General features: G+C 40.7%; 1 protein-coding gene across 2 annotated transcripts in view; it reads right to left on the bottom strand.

Annotated features, from left to right (window-relative positions):
• Positions 1-14,551, bottom strand: part of DDX47 (DEAD-box helicase 47) — a 30,622-nt gene extending 16,071 nt beyond the window's left edge. The window contains exons 1-11 of one of the 2 annotated variants that reach the window (XM_047867681.1): positions 14,446-14,551; positions 13,487-13,580; positions 7,748-7,936; positions 7,428-7,499; positions 7,078-7,196; positions 6,202-6,273; positions 5,989-6,105; positions 5,073-5,219; positions 4,387-4,524; positions 2,383-2,453; positions 1,134-1,304 (exon numbers count right to left, since the gene is read on the bottom strand). In XM_047867681.1, the coding sequence (XP_047723637.1) occupies positions 1,136-1,304; positions 2,383-2,453; positions 4,387-4,524; positions 5,073-5,219; positions 5,989-6,105; positions 6,202-6,273; positions 7,078-7,196; positions 7,428-7,499; positions 7,748-7,936; positions 13,487-13,580; positions 14,446-14,532 (1,275 nt within the window). In that variant the 5' untranslated portion in view covers positions 14,533-14,551 and the 3' untranslated portion in view covers positions 1,134-1,135. The remainder of the gene's footprint in view (positions 1-1,133; positions 1,305-2,382; positions 2,454-4,386; positions 4,525-5,072; positions 5,220-5,988; positions 6,106-6,201; positions 6,274-7,077; positions 7,197-7,427; positions 7,500-7,747; positions 7,937-13,486; positions 13,581-14,445) is intronic. The other variant, XM_047867680.1, reaches the window with a different exon arrangement.
• Between the last annotated feature and the right edge of the window lie 620 nt (positions 14,552-15,171).

Raw genomic sequence — 15,171 nt, 5'->3', positions numbered from 1 at the left:
AAAATTAAAACAATAAGCTATTATTTACACATGGCAGGCCAGCAAAGATTTAAGAGAATGGTAATACCTAGTATTTGTCAAGGTGTGGGGACACCCACATAAACTGTCGCCGACAGCTCTTCTGGGTGGGAGAGGGAGGAATCTGGTATTCTGTATGAATTCAAATTTTAACTCCATTTACTCCTCGGCCCGACAACTAATTCTACTTTTAGGAATTTATTCTAAGGAAACGAGTACACAAAGTTGTACATACTAGGATGTCCAACATGGTACTAGTTAAAACACAAAACATGTGAAAAAACATAAATATACACCCATGTAAGTCATGTTATATATTTATAATGGAATTTTTTGTAGCCACTGAGAAGTGATCACATTGCTCTATATTTGTTAAAATAGAAAAAATGTTAATCATATACAATTAGATAACATCTAATTATGGCTAAAAAAAGAAAAATAGCCAAATGTTATCAAGACCCAAATGTTTGCCGTAGGGGATAACTCATATGTCTCATTTACTATTTTAATCTTTTCCATATTTTCTGAAATTCTTTCCAATGTATATCTAATACTTTTATAAACCAAAATACCAAATGAGAGTTCTATGTGAGCAGAAAAACACAAGTCCATGCCTCAGCTACTCAGAAAGCAGCCCAGGGGCAAAGTTTCTTCATCCCCCAGACTAGAACTCTAGGGAGCAGATAGCACTTGCTAGGATTCTCTTTTACAATCTTCCCATCCTCACCATTATTATTACTGCTACTTACTGTTAGTTACTACACAGTTCACGTTAGCTTATCTGATGCCCAAAAAACCCCTATAAGGATCAAGGTAACTGTTATTCCCAATTTACAGGCAAGGAACTGATTCCGAGAGGTCAGACGCACTGTTCAAACCACAATGTCCAATTCACAGCTGGGTCTTCTGATCTCGAGTCCAGAGGTTTTCTTGCCACATGTGAAACATGAACAGTGGCTGAGCATGTGGTCACTGTGGTCAGACTGAGTCCAGACCTCGATTCAAATTACCTACCATCTCTACACGTTAGTATGCTCATCTTAAATTTAGAATAAAATAATACTTCCTGCAGTTAGTTATGAGGATTAATCCAACAGCATCTAGCATGTAGTTACCATTATTTGCATAAAAGTTGGTGAAAAAGTAAGTTGCATACCATTCGGGCAAATCTTTGGGCTTCAGTGACACGCTCTGTCAGCACCATAACCTCATCATCCTGTGTTGGGAAGACAGGCAGTTTCTTCCCAATTAAGTGTTCTATGCGCTGGAAGAGTTCTACATCATACCTGAGGAAGGAAAATTGGTGTGGTTTTGGCTGGCTGACAACGCGGATGTCTGTCCATTCCCAAACTACACATTATGCGGTATGAGGCAACTGACGCAAGTTTTAAACAATACTGAATCCAGAATACTGATTAGAGCAATCCTCGGTACACAGCCCACTAGAAGATCACCCAACATATTTTTACTCCCAGAAAAGCCAAAATTTTGTCTCTCTAAAAACAAAATCGGGGCGCCTGGGTGGCTCAGTCGGTTAAGTGTTTGACTTCGGTTCCAGTCATGATCTCGTGGTTTGTGCTGGAGCCCCATGTCAGGCTCTGTGCTGACAGCTCGGAGCCTGGAGCCTGCTTCGGATTCTGTGTCTCCCTCTCTCTCTGCCCCTCCCTGCTAATGCTCTGTCTGTCAAAAATAAACATTAAAGTTTTTTATTTATTTATTTTTTAATTTTTTTAACGTTTATTTATTTTTGAGACAGAGAGAGACAGAGCATGAACGGGGGAGGGTCAGAGAGAGAGGGAGACACAGAATCTGAAACAGGTTCCAGGCTCTGAGCAGTCAGCACAGAGCCCGACAAAGGGCTCGAACTCACAGATCGTGACCTGAGCCAAAGTCGGACGCTTAACCGACTGAGCCACCCAGGCGCCCCTAAAGTTTTTTAAACAAAATCAAAATAATGATTCTAATACTCTGAGTTGAGGGAAAAGTCACTACTCTCCAGCTTCAGCAGTTGAAAGAAGGAGCAGGGGTTTGTGTGTTTCTATATGCCAAATGCTACACTAGATCATACATATATATATATATATATATATATATGTATATATATGTATACATATATATATACATATATGTATATATATATATATATATATATAGGATACATGTATATATATACATATGTATATAATCTTCATTAATGCTCTGTTAAGTAGATACCATTATTTCCATTTTATAAATGCTGAAAACAACATGAAGGAGGTTAAATGACTATTACAGTAAGTGGCAAAGTCAGGCCACCAAGTCAGTCTGCACCAAAGCTCTGCTCTTTTCTCTGCATTGTTCTGCCCCTGAAGTCAATTTACTTACTGTGTGACAAAGGTGATAGCCTTTCCAGAACGCCCAGCTCGAGCGGTTCGACCTACTCGATGGATATAATCCTGAGAAAAAAAGCATAAATAAATCTGAGTTACATAAAATTTAAATAAAAAACTATGAACACAAAGTCTTACTGCAAACTTCTGAAAGGAAATAAACTCATGTTGAAACATGGAAAAATGGACTGGGCAATTTGTTCAGATAAATCTACTTCATCTTTTTTATTTTCCTTGCAGCACAAAACTGACTCTCTTTTCTTTACAGGAAGACAAATCTAAAGCATATCTACACAGCTGCAGACAACATGGTCTAGAGAAAAACAGCACTGGATCTAGAGGCAGACCTGCATCATGGCTCTGGTCTTACCACCTACCAGCTACACAACTATCTACAAGTCACATAGCCTCTTCGAATCTTGGTTTCTATCTATAAAACAGGGATAGAAACACATGCCCACACTCAGAGTTATTGGGAAAATCAAATGAGACAGCACCTTGTCTACAGCAGTTAAATACAAAGCCAAGAGATACTAGTTGTTCTGGAGGCAATTCTGTCCTCCCCAGGGATATTTGGAAATGTCAGAACATATATGCAGTTGTCATAACGTCACCTATGGGTAGAGGCCAGGAATGCTGCTAAGCATCCTACAATGCAAAGGACAGCCCCACAGCAAAGAATCTGCTGGCCCAAAACATTAATAGTGCCAAGGCTGAGAAACCCTGAGATACACTGAGAACCACAAGCTGACGACTCTGAAGAAGTAAGACTGACAAAGATCAGCACGTGCTGCATCTACTCCTGTGATCTCACACCTCTCTTTGGCTACCTTCATTCACATTTATTAATATCACATCCTCAGGCACATGCAAGATAACGAGAATAAATAAATCAAGAGCTTTCCCAGTTTTTGATACTTAACCAATAAAGGATTAAGAAGGAAAAAAAAGGAGACAGAAAACATTCCATTAAGAAACACACTTTGGAGGGGCGTCTGGGTGGCCCAATCAGTTAAGCATCCGACTCTTGATTTCAGCTCAGGTCATGATCTTGCCGTCATGGGATCGAGTCCCATGTAGGGCTCTGCTCTGACAGCAACAGAGCTTGCTTGGGATTCTCTCCTCCCCTCTCAAAATAAATAAGTAAACATTTTTTAAAAAAAACAATATTTTTAAAAAATACACTTTGGACGCATTGGAATATTATTCAGCCATAAAAAAGTTGAATCTTACCATCTGCAATAATAGAGATGGACGTTAAAGACATTATGCTAAGTGAAATAAGTCTGAGAAAAATAAATACTGTATGATCTAACTTATACGTGGAATCTAAAAAAAAAACAAACTGAGCTCATAACATAGACAACATATTTGGTGGTTTCCAAAGGTGGAAATAATGGGAGTAGGGAATCAACTGGGTGAAGGGAGTCAGAAAGTACAAACCTCAAGTTATAATACAAGTAAGCCATGGGAGTGAAATGTACAGCATAGCAAAAATAGTTAATAATACTATATTACACATTTGAAAGCTGCTAAGAGAGTAGACCTTAAAAGTTCTCAGTGCAAGGAAAAAAACTCATAACAATGTATGGTAACTAGACTTGTGGCAATCATTTTGTGATATATACAAACAGCATACCATTATGTTATACAACTAAAACTAATCTTTTATGTCAATTATACCTCAATTTAAAAAAAAAAAGAAAGAAATACAGTTCAAAACTAGAAAGTCAAGTCAGCAGGGACACCTGGGTGGCTGAGTCAGTTGAGTGTCCGACTTCGGCTCAGGTCATGATCTCATAGTTTGTGGGTTCAAGCCCCACATGGGGCTCTGTGCTGACAGCTCAAGAGCCTGGAGCCTTCCTCAGATTCTGTGTCTCCCTCTCTCTCCTCCTCCCCCTTTCACATTCTGTCTCTCTCTCAAAAAAAACATTACACATCAAATCGACATTAAAAAAAATTTTTTTTTAAAGAAAGTCAGGTCAGCAATGGGACTCACCTTGGAATGGGTAGGAATGTCAAAGTTAACAACTACATCCACATGAGGTATGTCCAAACCTCGGCTTGCAACATCAGTTGCTAGAAGAATAGAACGAGCCTTTGCCTTAAACTTATTAAGGGATCCTAAGCGTTTGCTCTGACATGATGAAAAGAAATGAAAAGAATGTTAATCTTGATAAACTAAGGAATCTCAGAATCTAAGACACACAAACTAGAAACACTAAATGTAAGAACCAAGACAGAAATTTTTAAAAGGATGTTTCCCCTAAGTCCAAACTAGGCTCCACAGATCAGAAGGAAACATGGAAGCAACAAAAAAAATATTTAAGACGAGGCTAGAAAATACTAACAGGAAACGGGGATTGTTTAACATGACAGATGGTTGAAATATAATTTATTAAACATCTTTAGAGACCAAAGAATCAACGTTAGCACTAGGGCTGAATAAATCAACTGAAAAGCTTCCATACCAGACAAATAACTATGAAATCTTCTAATTTGAGCCTCTTACTATCCTAAAAGGAGGAAGTAAGCAACTAGAGCAACACTTTAAAGCCCATAAAATCAAAACAATTCTGAAAAGATGCATGAACACCTCATGTTGTTATTGTATAGAACTACTGCTATAAGCTTTACCCTTTTCACACCACCGTTTCACCACTAATGATGCCAAAGAATCTTTACCTGACTCATCTGTCCATGGAGGGGGATAGCAGTGAATCCAAGATTTCGAAGCAGCAAAGCTGTTCTCTGAGTATTGTTACAGGTGCTGCAGAATATCATAAAGGAGTTTCCAGCCAGTTCATTTAGAATGTAAACCAGGTAGGTATCCTAAGTTACAAACCCAAAACAATCAATGTAAGTAACTGATCTGGAAGAAAAGACTGGAGTCCCGGGAATACAAATTATCTAAAAACCTGGGGCGCCTGGGTGGCGCAGTCGGTTAAGCGTCCGACTTCAGCCAGGTCACGATCTCGCGGTCCGGGAGTTCGAGCCCCGCGTCGGGCTCTGGGCTGATGGCTCGGAGCCTGGAGCCTGTTTCCGATTCTGTGTCTCCCTCTCTCTCTGCCCCTCCCCCGTTCATGCTCTGACTCTCTCTGTCCCAAAAATAAATAAACGTTGAAAAAAAAACATTTAAAAAAAAAAAAAAAAACCTAAGCCTATAGTTGACTCTCAATTACCCAGACCCCAGCTGCCAGTTTGCACTCCTGAAGCAGCATTATCATCTCTGTGAACCATGAATTTCACATGCCTGAAGCCAAGCACAAGGAAATCTATACTCGGCAACCAGGAAAAGTCCCTACATCAAAGCATAAAACAAGGGTCCCTTCCCTATAAAAAAGCCACATAATCAGGAGACAAAAGAAAAACTACTTCAAGAATGGGGCTGGAAAGGAATTACATCATGACTTCATTATTGTGGTTTAGCATGCTGTGAATTCCCGGAATGTTTGACTTTATCAGTGATAAATATAAGCACAGTATGTGTTCTAAAACAAACAGTAGCACAACTCTTAGCTAATCAAAAGTGGACACACTTTCAGATGCTTTAGTGAGGAAGGAGAGGGAGAGGCAGGAACGATCAAAGTAAACACTTTACCTTGAATTTAGAAGGAATAAAAAGGTAATATTGCTGTAATTTCTCAACTGTCTGGTATTTGGAGGAAACAGCACATTTCACAGGATTCTTTAGTGCTGCTCGCTGAAGTTTTTGCACCTGCAGAAAAAAACCTGGAATAGTACACTGATTCCTAAATGCTGTTTTTACTTATCACTTAATAAAGAAGAAATCAGAAGTCCTAGAAAACTTCACCTTCTTGGTCATGGTGGCCGAGAAGAGAAACGTTTTCCGATCTCGGGGAATCACTTTGAGGATCTTGTCAACCTAAAGCACAAAGAAAGGATACCAACGTAACATTTAGAGTGGATATTTACAAATGCTCTTTGTGAAGCAGAGAATGAAAAACTATATCACTGTGGGAATTTGGGAACTCAAAAATTCCATTCAATTCAGCTAAAATTTATTGAATATTTATTATTTGTACCATACTATATGCTGTTTTAAAAAAATGCCACTCAGAGAAAAGAACAGTTTAAATTACAGTAGAGCTAATCTAAGAGAAAAGTCAAAAGTGTTCATCAACTAAGTTATGAGTGGGTCAGCTATGATGACAGAAAATAAAAATATTTCAAGGTATACGAAAGAGGTATATATCAAATAAAATAGAAACGAAATCTGGTAGAAATTTCTCATCTCTAAAACTACAGTCAGGGGCGCCTGGGTGGCGCAGTCGGTTAAGCGTCCGACTTCAGCCAGGTCACGATCTCGCGGTCTGTGAGTTCGAGCCCCGCATCAGGCTCTGGGCTGATGGCTCGGAGCCTGGAGGCTGTTTCCGATTCTGTGTCTCCCTCTCTCTCTGCCCCTCCCCCGTTCATGCTCTGTCTCTCTCTGTCCCAAAATAAATAAATGTTGAAAAAAAAAAAATTAAAACTACAGTCAGACTATGTTCTCTAGAGGATACTGAGGCACTGACAACGTGAGGAACACCAAGAATGAAAAAAAGGCAGCAGAAATGTTTAAATTAACTGATAATGATATAGTATTCCACAAAGCAGTTGTGCAATGAACCGAAGTTTGAAAGAGGGCACTTGAGATGTCCTACAATGAGGAAAGAAACTGGGTGCTCACCTCTGTCTCAAAATCCATATTCAATATTCGGTCTGCCTCATCCATAACCAAGTATTTGAGGGCTCTTAAGTTGAAACCTTTTGTATTTTCCAAGTGGTCTATCAGTCGACCAGGAGTTGCTATCAAGAAAGGTTGAAGAGAAAGGGCAATGTTTAAGAACTAGGACAAAAAGAAAAGTTACCAACCACCCCACCCACCAAGCCCCCCAAAATTTCAGAAATTAAAAAATAAAACAAGACCACAAAAATCCTTTCTTCAAAATCTTTCTACACAAATAAGTTTTATGCAACATGGACAGATCTTCTCCAATTCATCGTTGTCAGTGCCTTTTACCGTTGTCAATTACTCACCTATTATTACATGTGGTTTTTTCGCCAGGGCCAGAGACTGGGACATTGAATCGATTCCACCTACAATCACAGCTACAGAAACAAAAAGAATACAGAACAGAGACCCTCAATTTTTTCCATAGTTCACTGAATACATTTTAAGCCAGTGCTAGATTTCTACTTAAATTTTTCTTCCCATATAACTTTCCCTAAAGCTAAAATACCAAATTCGCTCTTAAGGTCAATAAAGTCATGTTAATAATATTTGCTTCTATTCTCCTTTTCCATTCATTCTCAACTTGTGAAAAAACTCTACAGTTCCTTTCCTGTCAGACACTTACCGCTTTGCACACCAATGGAAGACCCCAGGGCTTCAAACTGCTCTGAGATCTGAAAGGCCAACTCCCGAGTGGGCGTGAGAACTAAGGCAAACAATCGCTGGGGCGTCTCCAACAGTGCATTCAGAATGGGCAAAGCGAAGGCACCCGTTTTTCCAGAGCCAGTTTCTGCCAGCCCGATGATATCACGACCTAGGAAGAAAAAGAAAACCTCTAACAGCAAAGAAACGCTCTCTGCATTATTTCCCTTTTTCTACAATGACACAACGTGGGCACAAAGTAGACAGTGAATAAATATTTGATGAACTGGAGGGAGAGGAAGGTTGAACAGACAGAAGACATAGTCTCTGTCCTAGGTAAGCTTAAAACCCAGGGGTGACATACACAAATATGATATAATGTGATAAGGGCTTTACAACAGGCCCCTACAACATACAGTGAGAACACAAAGGAAGGAGTAACTCACTGCCCAGGGGAGTCAGGAAAGGCTAACAGACCTGATGAGTAAATTAAATCTGGAATTAAGCAAAGAAAGAAAGGAAGCACATTCCTATAAGAGAACAGAGGACGGAGTCTGTAAAGAACACAGCCACATGCAGGGAGAGTGAGAAGTACAATGCGGCAGGAACACAGAAATGTTAAGGAGGGAGAGGGACAAGAATGAGGCTAGAAAGGAAACTCATAAGCCATGATAGGGTGTTTTGATGTCTTCCTGTAAGAGAGAGAATTAAAGGATTTTAAGCAGGGAACATGACAATCAATGTTACTCCTTAGGAAGATAATCCCTATGCCTGATGGCATAAGGAGCCAAGGAGCTCAACAGTACATGCATTTACACTGCTTCTTCTGAGGGAAGAATGCCGTAAGTAATCCCTTAAGAAGAGGTCCCCATGGTCTGTTATCACCAATCAAGCCGTAACTATAAATAAGATTTAGAAATTAACTCCCAAACCAAGGCCACCATCTCTAGGCTGGCTGGCTGCAGCTCACAAGGTAGCTGTGCACTCCAACAGCGCCTGCTGAGATTGCTTCCTAGTGATAATGACCTCCACGGTTGATGCTCACATTGTTCCCTGACTGTATAGAACTGCTGAGACTTCCTTACCTAGAGATTAACCCTACAATAAACCCCTTTTCTCCGAGGTTACCTGAGTGACTCTCTTCCTTATGACCTAAGATGACCTTAACAGAATGGGGAACACACAGGAAAGTAAGAGCTCAGTTAGGATACCAGGGGAGTTAGTATGGTGGTCTGAACTGAGGCAAGACAGGATAAAAACAAGTGAGATGTACAAAGTAATGAAAGAAAATGTGGTTGACACATGGGTTCCTAAGGGCATATAGAAAATTAGCTCTGGTGAGGAAAACAATGACTCTGGTTTGAACATAGGAACTTGAGGTTTCTGCAACAGGCTGAGAGAAATATCTAAAAACCAGTTGGACGCACTTGTCTGGAGCTCAGCAGAGAAGTACAGGCTAGAAACACAGAAGTAGGAGCATCCTAACAGTTTTGCTCCCCCAAGGGCAGACACATCAGAATAACCTATGGGATTCTTATACCTATACATGCCCAGGTCACACATGTGGAAATTCTGATTCAGTGACTCTAGAAATCTCTACTGTTTTACAAGTAAGACAGGTAATTCTGATGAGCACTGGCTGAGACTCACTGATGCAGATAGTGTTAAAGCTTCAGGACTGGATGAGAAATCTTAGTAGTGTTTTCAGAGTGAGGAAAAAAAAAAGGATAAAGATAGAATTAACCTTACAAGGAAAAAGGAAAGGAACCAGAAGCATCTCATAAAGAATAGCTGGAAAGACAGAAGATAATACTGACTTGAAATTGAGGAGGAAGAGAGCTCAAGAAAGGAGAGTGATTGATATCAAGTAGAGCAGACTTCTCAACATCCGTCTTTTAGACACTGATCACTTAAACTAGGATCCTGCCAAGCCAGAGCAAACAACTCCATAGTCTAGTGAATTCTACCATTTACCCTTCTAAACAGTAACATCAATGTTACCTATAAAAGTACAGGTGTAGATGTAAATTATAAGTCAGACCAGACAATGCACTAATTTTGTAAAGGTCAGAGCAACAAATGACAATATACGGATAAAATTTCTCCCTCATTTACTAACTTTAATGTTCCTCTTGGTTGTAGGGTAAGTGATAATGCATTGCAACAGCCTCTAACTATTTGTGAGCTAAGGGCTTCCAAAGCCTTTTATTCCCCAACTTTGGGGGGATTCTGCCCTCCCTGCCTGGGTACAACATACCTTCTAGAACAGGAAAACAAGAACAAGAACAAAAACAAAAACACACCCACTGGGATCTGTTCCCCTTTTCTTTCAAGGGAAGTCTTAAAATTTCAGAAGAAAGGGGTATACAAGAAAGATTTAGGGAAATAAAGGAGCTTAAGTCTCTCAATCCATGTGGCTGTAACGCCTACCGCCCACAAAGCAATATTCACTTTGTGAAATTATTTTTCTCTATTATCTCCTTTCTTCTTCTCACAACCTGTAAGCCTTTCCAGTGGTAGTATCTGTGTAGAATGAACACCCAGTAAGAGGAGCAGGAATAAATTCATTCACCTGCCACACTGCTAGCACCTAACACAACTACTTGGTATATGGCAGCCATTCAAAAAACTGTCTGAAATTCGTAGAGGACTTTGAGTGATCTCTGAATTAAAAATAAACTTAATATGGAGTGCCTGAGTGGCTCAGTCGGTTAAGCGTCCGACTTCAGCTCAGGTCATGATCTCACGGGTGGTGGGTTCGAGCCCCCATCGGGTTCTGTGCTGACAGCTCAGAGCCTGGAGCCTGCTTCGGATTCTGTGTCTCCCTCTCTCTCTGTCCCTCCCCCGTTCGTGCTCTGTCTCTCAAAAATAGATTAAAATGTTAAAAAAATTTTTTGAAAAATAAACTTAATACATGAAACAGATGGGAAGAAAAGCATCCTCAAAAATCATCAAAAGATTTTGCTCTCCCCACTGTAACACTATAATATAGGGCCAAGAACACAGGCTTTTCACTAGAACATCCTATTATTCAAATTCTAGCTCTACTGATAACAAGTTATGTGCACCCACCCAAGGTACTTAATCCACTGGCCATCACCAATAAAATAATCATTCCTGCCTTTCAGAATTGTTATAAGTTTAAGAACAATGGATGGACCCAGGATGCCACAATTTTGTAGAAACTGACACCATCATTAGTACTCAAACTAAATTTTAAAGTTAATTTAAGAAAAGACAAAAGAAAAACTTTGTTAGATTATTTAAATCTCTTGCTTAGAGCCAGCGTCTATAGGTTTTTTAAATGAAGCATTTGTAAACTACTCCTTAGAATGAAATAACCTCAAGAATAAGAATACTTTCCATGATGATTATATCAGTCACATTACTCAGTTCCTAGTAATCTTTCATGGACTCCTACTTTCTCTGCATTAAATACAAACTTTTTACTGAAAACATTATAAATAATTTAAGGATTATTACCACCACCTAATTTGGGTTCATTCTTCCAACACATGCTGTAGGGCAGGCAGTAAAATCCCAGAAAGCACCAACCCTTCTTGCTTTTTAAAGCAATTCCAGTACTTCTGACTGCCGAAACTTCTTCCCCACTAATGGCCTTTACACAATCCTTATCCTCTTAGCGTCTCTAGACAACTTGAAAGTGTTTACGGCCCCCTCCCTAAAACACTCTCCCTTACCTAATTTGTATGAAACTGTCCTCTCATGATTTTCAACCTGTTATTGAGTCTCCATTTCTCCCCTTGTCATCTCTTGACCCTACGTGGCAACCTCAGCCATTTCCACAGTTTCAGCTACAACTTCTCTTTGGATGTGGTATCTGCATCCAGTTCTGGACTCCTAATCAAGCTCTAATTCCCAGATTCCACCTGTGCGTCAGTCAAGTCTATTTCTTTGATGCCCGAAATCAATTATTTCCAACTGAACTCCTCTTTCCTGAAATTATTTTTCCTCCTATGTTCCCTTTTTACACCAGTAATATGTCCTAAACACACAGGCAACGATCCCAGATTTCCCTACCCCTTGCCTTCCATTAACTAACTAGTTATAAAATCATGATGACTCCTTTTCTATCATTTTTCTTTCTTTCTCACTACTTCTACCCTACCCTTTATTTATTGCCAAAATTACCGCAATGCCCTCCTAATTGGTCTCCCAGCCTCTTGTCTCTCATCTCTAAATTTCCTTATAAAGCTATGAGATTAATAGTCCAAGAAAACAACTCTAAGCATTTCATTCTCCTGCTAAAAAAATAATCCCCAAAGGCACTCCACTGCCCATGGAACAAAGACCAAATTCCTTTACCCACATTTAAGTCCTGCATAATCTGGCCCCAAAGACTTTACTAATCCTTTCCCTATTCTCTATTAAGTAGTTGCAAGCCTCCACACATGCCCATGTGTTCCAGCCTCCTTAGCTTTTTTTTCATATTGTTCCCTATGCCTAGAAGGTCCTCCCCTCCCATCATGCATGAATGTCTAAATCTTATTCAGTCTTCAAGGTTCCGCTTGAATGTCTTTCCAACCTTTCCAGCCAAAAACTAAAGTTTACTCTAGTCCATTCCAATGAGTAGTAATCTCTTCTCCTCCCTCAGTGCACTTGGAATGTAACTTTCTTATGTCCCAGTTCACTTCGTAATAGATTTATAATTATCTCCTTACTAGAATCTAAGTTCTTAGAGTGGGCAGAATCTTAACTTCTGGTACCTTACACTTGTATCAGATACTTACTATTTATAGAAGGAGCAAATGGAATTTCATAGAGCAAGTCTAATTACTTTTCCACATGACAGCTCTCCAAATCACTGAAGCCAATTACCATATCCCATCCAGATCTACTCTTCTGCAGACTGAATGCACTCAAGCTCCTTTAACTATTTAGGACTATTCTTGTTACTATACCACACTCACTGCCACTCTTGGTCCCTCAAAACTGGGCCCCAGAACTAAGCATAATATTCTAGATGTGTTCTAACCAGCAAAGGCATTTCTCTCACTAGAGCTAGTTCAAGGGTTCTTAACCTGGGACATATGGGAGAGGAATTCAGAGTGAGGGGTAAATTCTACATACAGATATGTTCATACACTTTTTTTTTTTTTTCTTGCCTGGAAAATCTCTTACACTAATGTAGCTGAGATTCCATTCATTTTCTCTATGGAACTTAATGAATTTCAGCGAACATTGCTAGGTCTCTTTTACCACCAACCCTAACACTGTGAAGCTGGGCTTTGGGAATCTAAGAGCAGGACTTTACCTCTACTCCCATGAAAGTTCACCCTGTTAGTTTCAGTCCCACTAGTCATCAAACATGTCAGCCATTCTTCTAAAAATCTGATAAACACGTCTCACAAAGCGAGAGCTCTCAACTCCTCTAGATACTGATGTGTGTTCCAGGCACCCTTATGTAAATCTGCACTTATTGATTCATAATTCCTAACAAGTTTCTTGTTCATACACTTTAATCCAGTGTGTCCTTAAAGTTAGCACCTGTTGCAAACAACAAATCTCCTTATAGAAAGTAAGCTCAGTAGAACAGAATTACTTTTTCAAAAGCCAATAAGCCACAAATTTTGTATCTTTAGTGGCCATATTTTTATATTACTTGAAGTATACAACAACAGCTCTCAAAAGTGGTAAGTACTTGATTGAGTATAACTTCATACTGAACCTGTATTAAGCCACATGTTTAATTTCAACCTACCTTGTAAGGCCAAAGGAATAGCTTCAATCTGGATCTTTGTGGGCTTTGTCCATCCCAACTGGTCACAAGCTTCACACAACACATCTGTCACACCCTTAGAATTCAGAAAAATACACTTTAGCAAAGAGGAACCCACACACTTGCCTCCCAGCTAATTTTTTTTTTAATGTTTATTTTATTTTTGAGAGAAAGAGAGAGCATGAGCAGGGGAGGGGCAGAGAGGGGGTTAACACAAAATCCGAAGCAGGCTCCAAGCTCTGAGCTGTCAGCACAGAGCCGCAGCCAGGCTGGAACCCGGGAACCACAAGATCGTGACCCGAGCCAAAGTCGGTTGCTTAACCCACTGAGCCACCCAGGCGCCCCTGCCTCCATCCTAATTAAATGACTGTCGGACCCACCCTGCTGGTGACATGTGCATCCCTTACGCTTGGATTCAAGAAGTATTGCGAGCCTACTCGGTCCGCTCTTTATGAGCACTAGGAGATAGCAGTACTTCAAGACTTAACACTTTCTACTCAGACAAACCCAAGCTCTTCACGTGCACTATTTCATTCAAGCCTCACAATTCGCTGAAGTACGTATTATTACCCCCAATTTACAGATGTGGAAAGGGAGGCACCGCGAGGTAACAACGTGCCCCTAGTAAGCGACTGGGTCAGAATCCAAACCCGTTGCATCTTACTCCGAGGGGGGGAGGGGGGAACTTACAAATACAAACGTCGCCACACCAAAAGGGAGAAAAGCGCAAATGGGGACTCTCAGGGACGGGCAGCCCTCCCACCATCCAAACCCAGAGGCTTAGGAAGAGCGTCTGGAACCCAAGTTTCAGAAATTCTGAAGGAAACCCAAGCTAGGCCCCAGCTGCGTCTATACACTATTAGCCGGAACCTAAAGCAAATGGACTCTGCCTGCGCCCAGTGTCAGCAGTACAAAGAAAAGCCTGAGTCATCCACGCTCACCAGATCTTTAAAAGTTTTAGTTTCCTCCTCTTGCACCGCCGGCTGAGGAGCTTCAGTCGGAGAATCGCGCTCCTCGGGCGCCGCCATGTCTTCCGCGCACTCCGGAAGCGGGTCGCCGGCGCGCGGGGTGCCGGGAAATGTAGTTTTAGTTCTCCCCGGCCAGCGTGTTCTGGGCGCCCCCCTGCGGACTGGTTGGGATTTGCCGGCCGGAGGGCTGAGGCCTTGTGGAACTTAGTTTTAAAAAGGGGGTGGGGGATGGATATTAACGTGTAGGCTTGTGGAACTGAGAGGAGGGCAGAAGGCACTGATGACCTGGGCCTCCTGTCTGTCCTTTAGGATCCTTATAAGAAGTTATTCCCACCTCTCACACCTGTTATGTTCCTTGCTTCTCCAATCATACAGCATTGAACAGGGTGATACTGCAATACTATTTATTTATTATAATTGTTTCATTCATCACTCAGTTGAGCCCACCATATGCTAGGGCTATACTACATGCCTAGTGGCCAGGACACCATCCGTTGCTGTGGAGAAGACAGATAATGAATAAATGATCACAGATAATTTCAAACTGTGAAAAATGCTATGATGTAACAAACAAATAAAAATGATGGAGAGTAACCTGGGGAGGACAGGTTGTGGGGACAACTGTGAGCTTGGGCAAGGCCTCTGGGAAGCAGTGATAATTGAGCTGAGATCTCACTGGTGAGAAGACAGTCCCTTGAA

Source organism: Prionailurus viverrinus, chromosome B4 (assembly GCF_022837055.1).
Source record: "Prionailurus viverrinus isolate Anna chromosome B4, UM_Priviv_1.0, whole genome shotgun sequence".
Lineage (NCBI taxonomy): Eukaryota > Metazoa > Chordata > Mammalia > Carnivora > Felidae > Prionailurus > Prionailurus viverrinus.
Note: the sequence above shows the minus strand (reverse complement) of the source record. Positions and strands in the feature narration are given on the sequence as shown.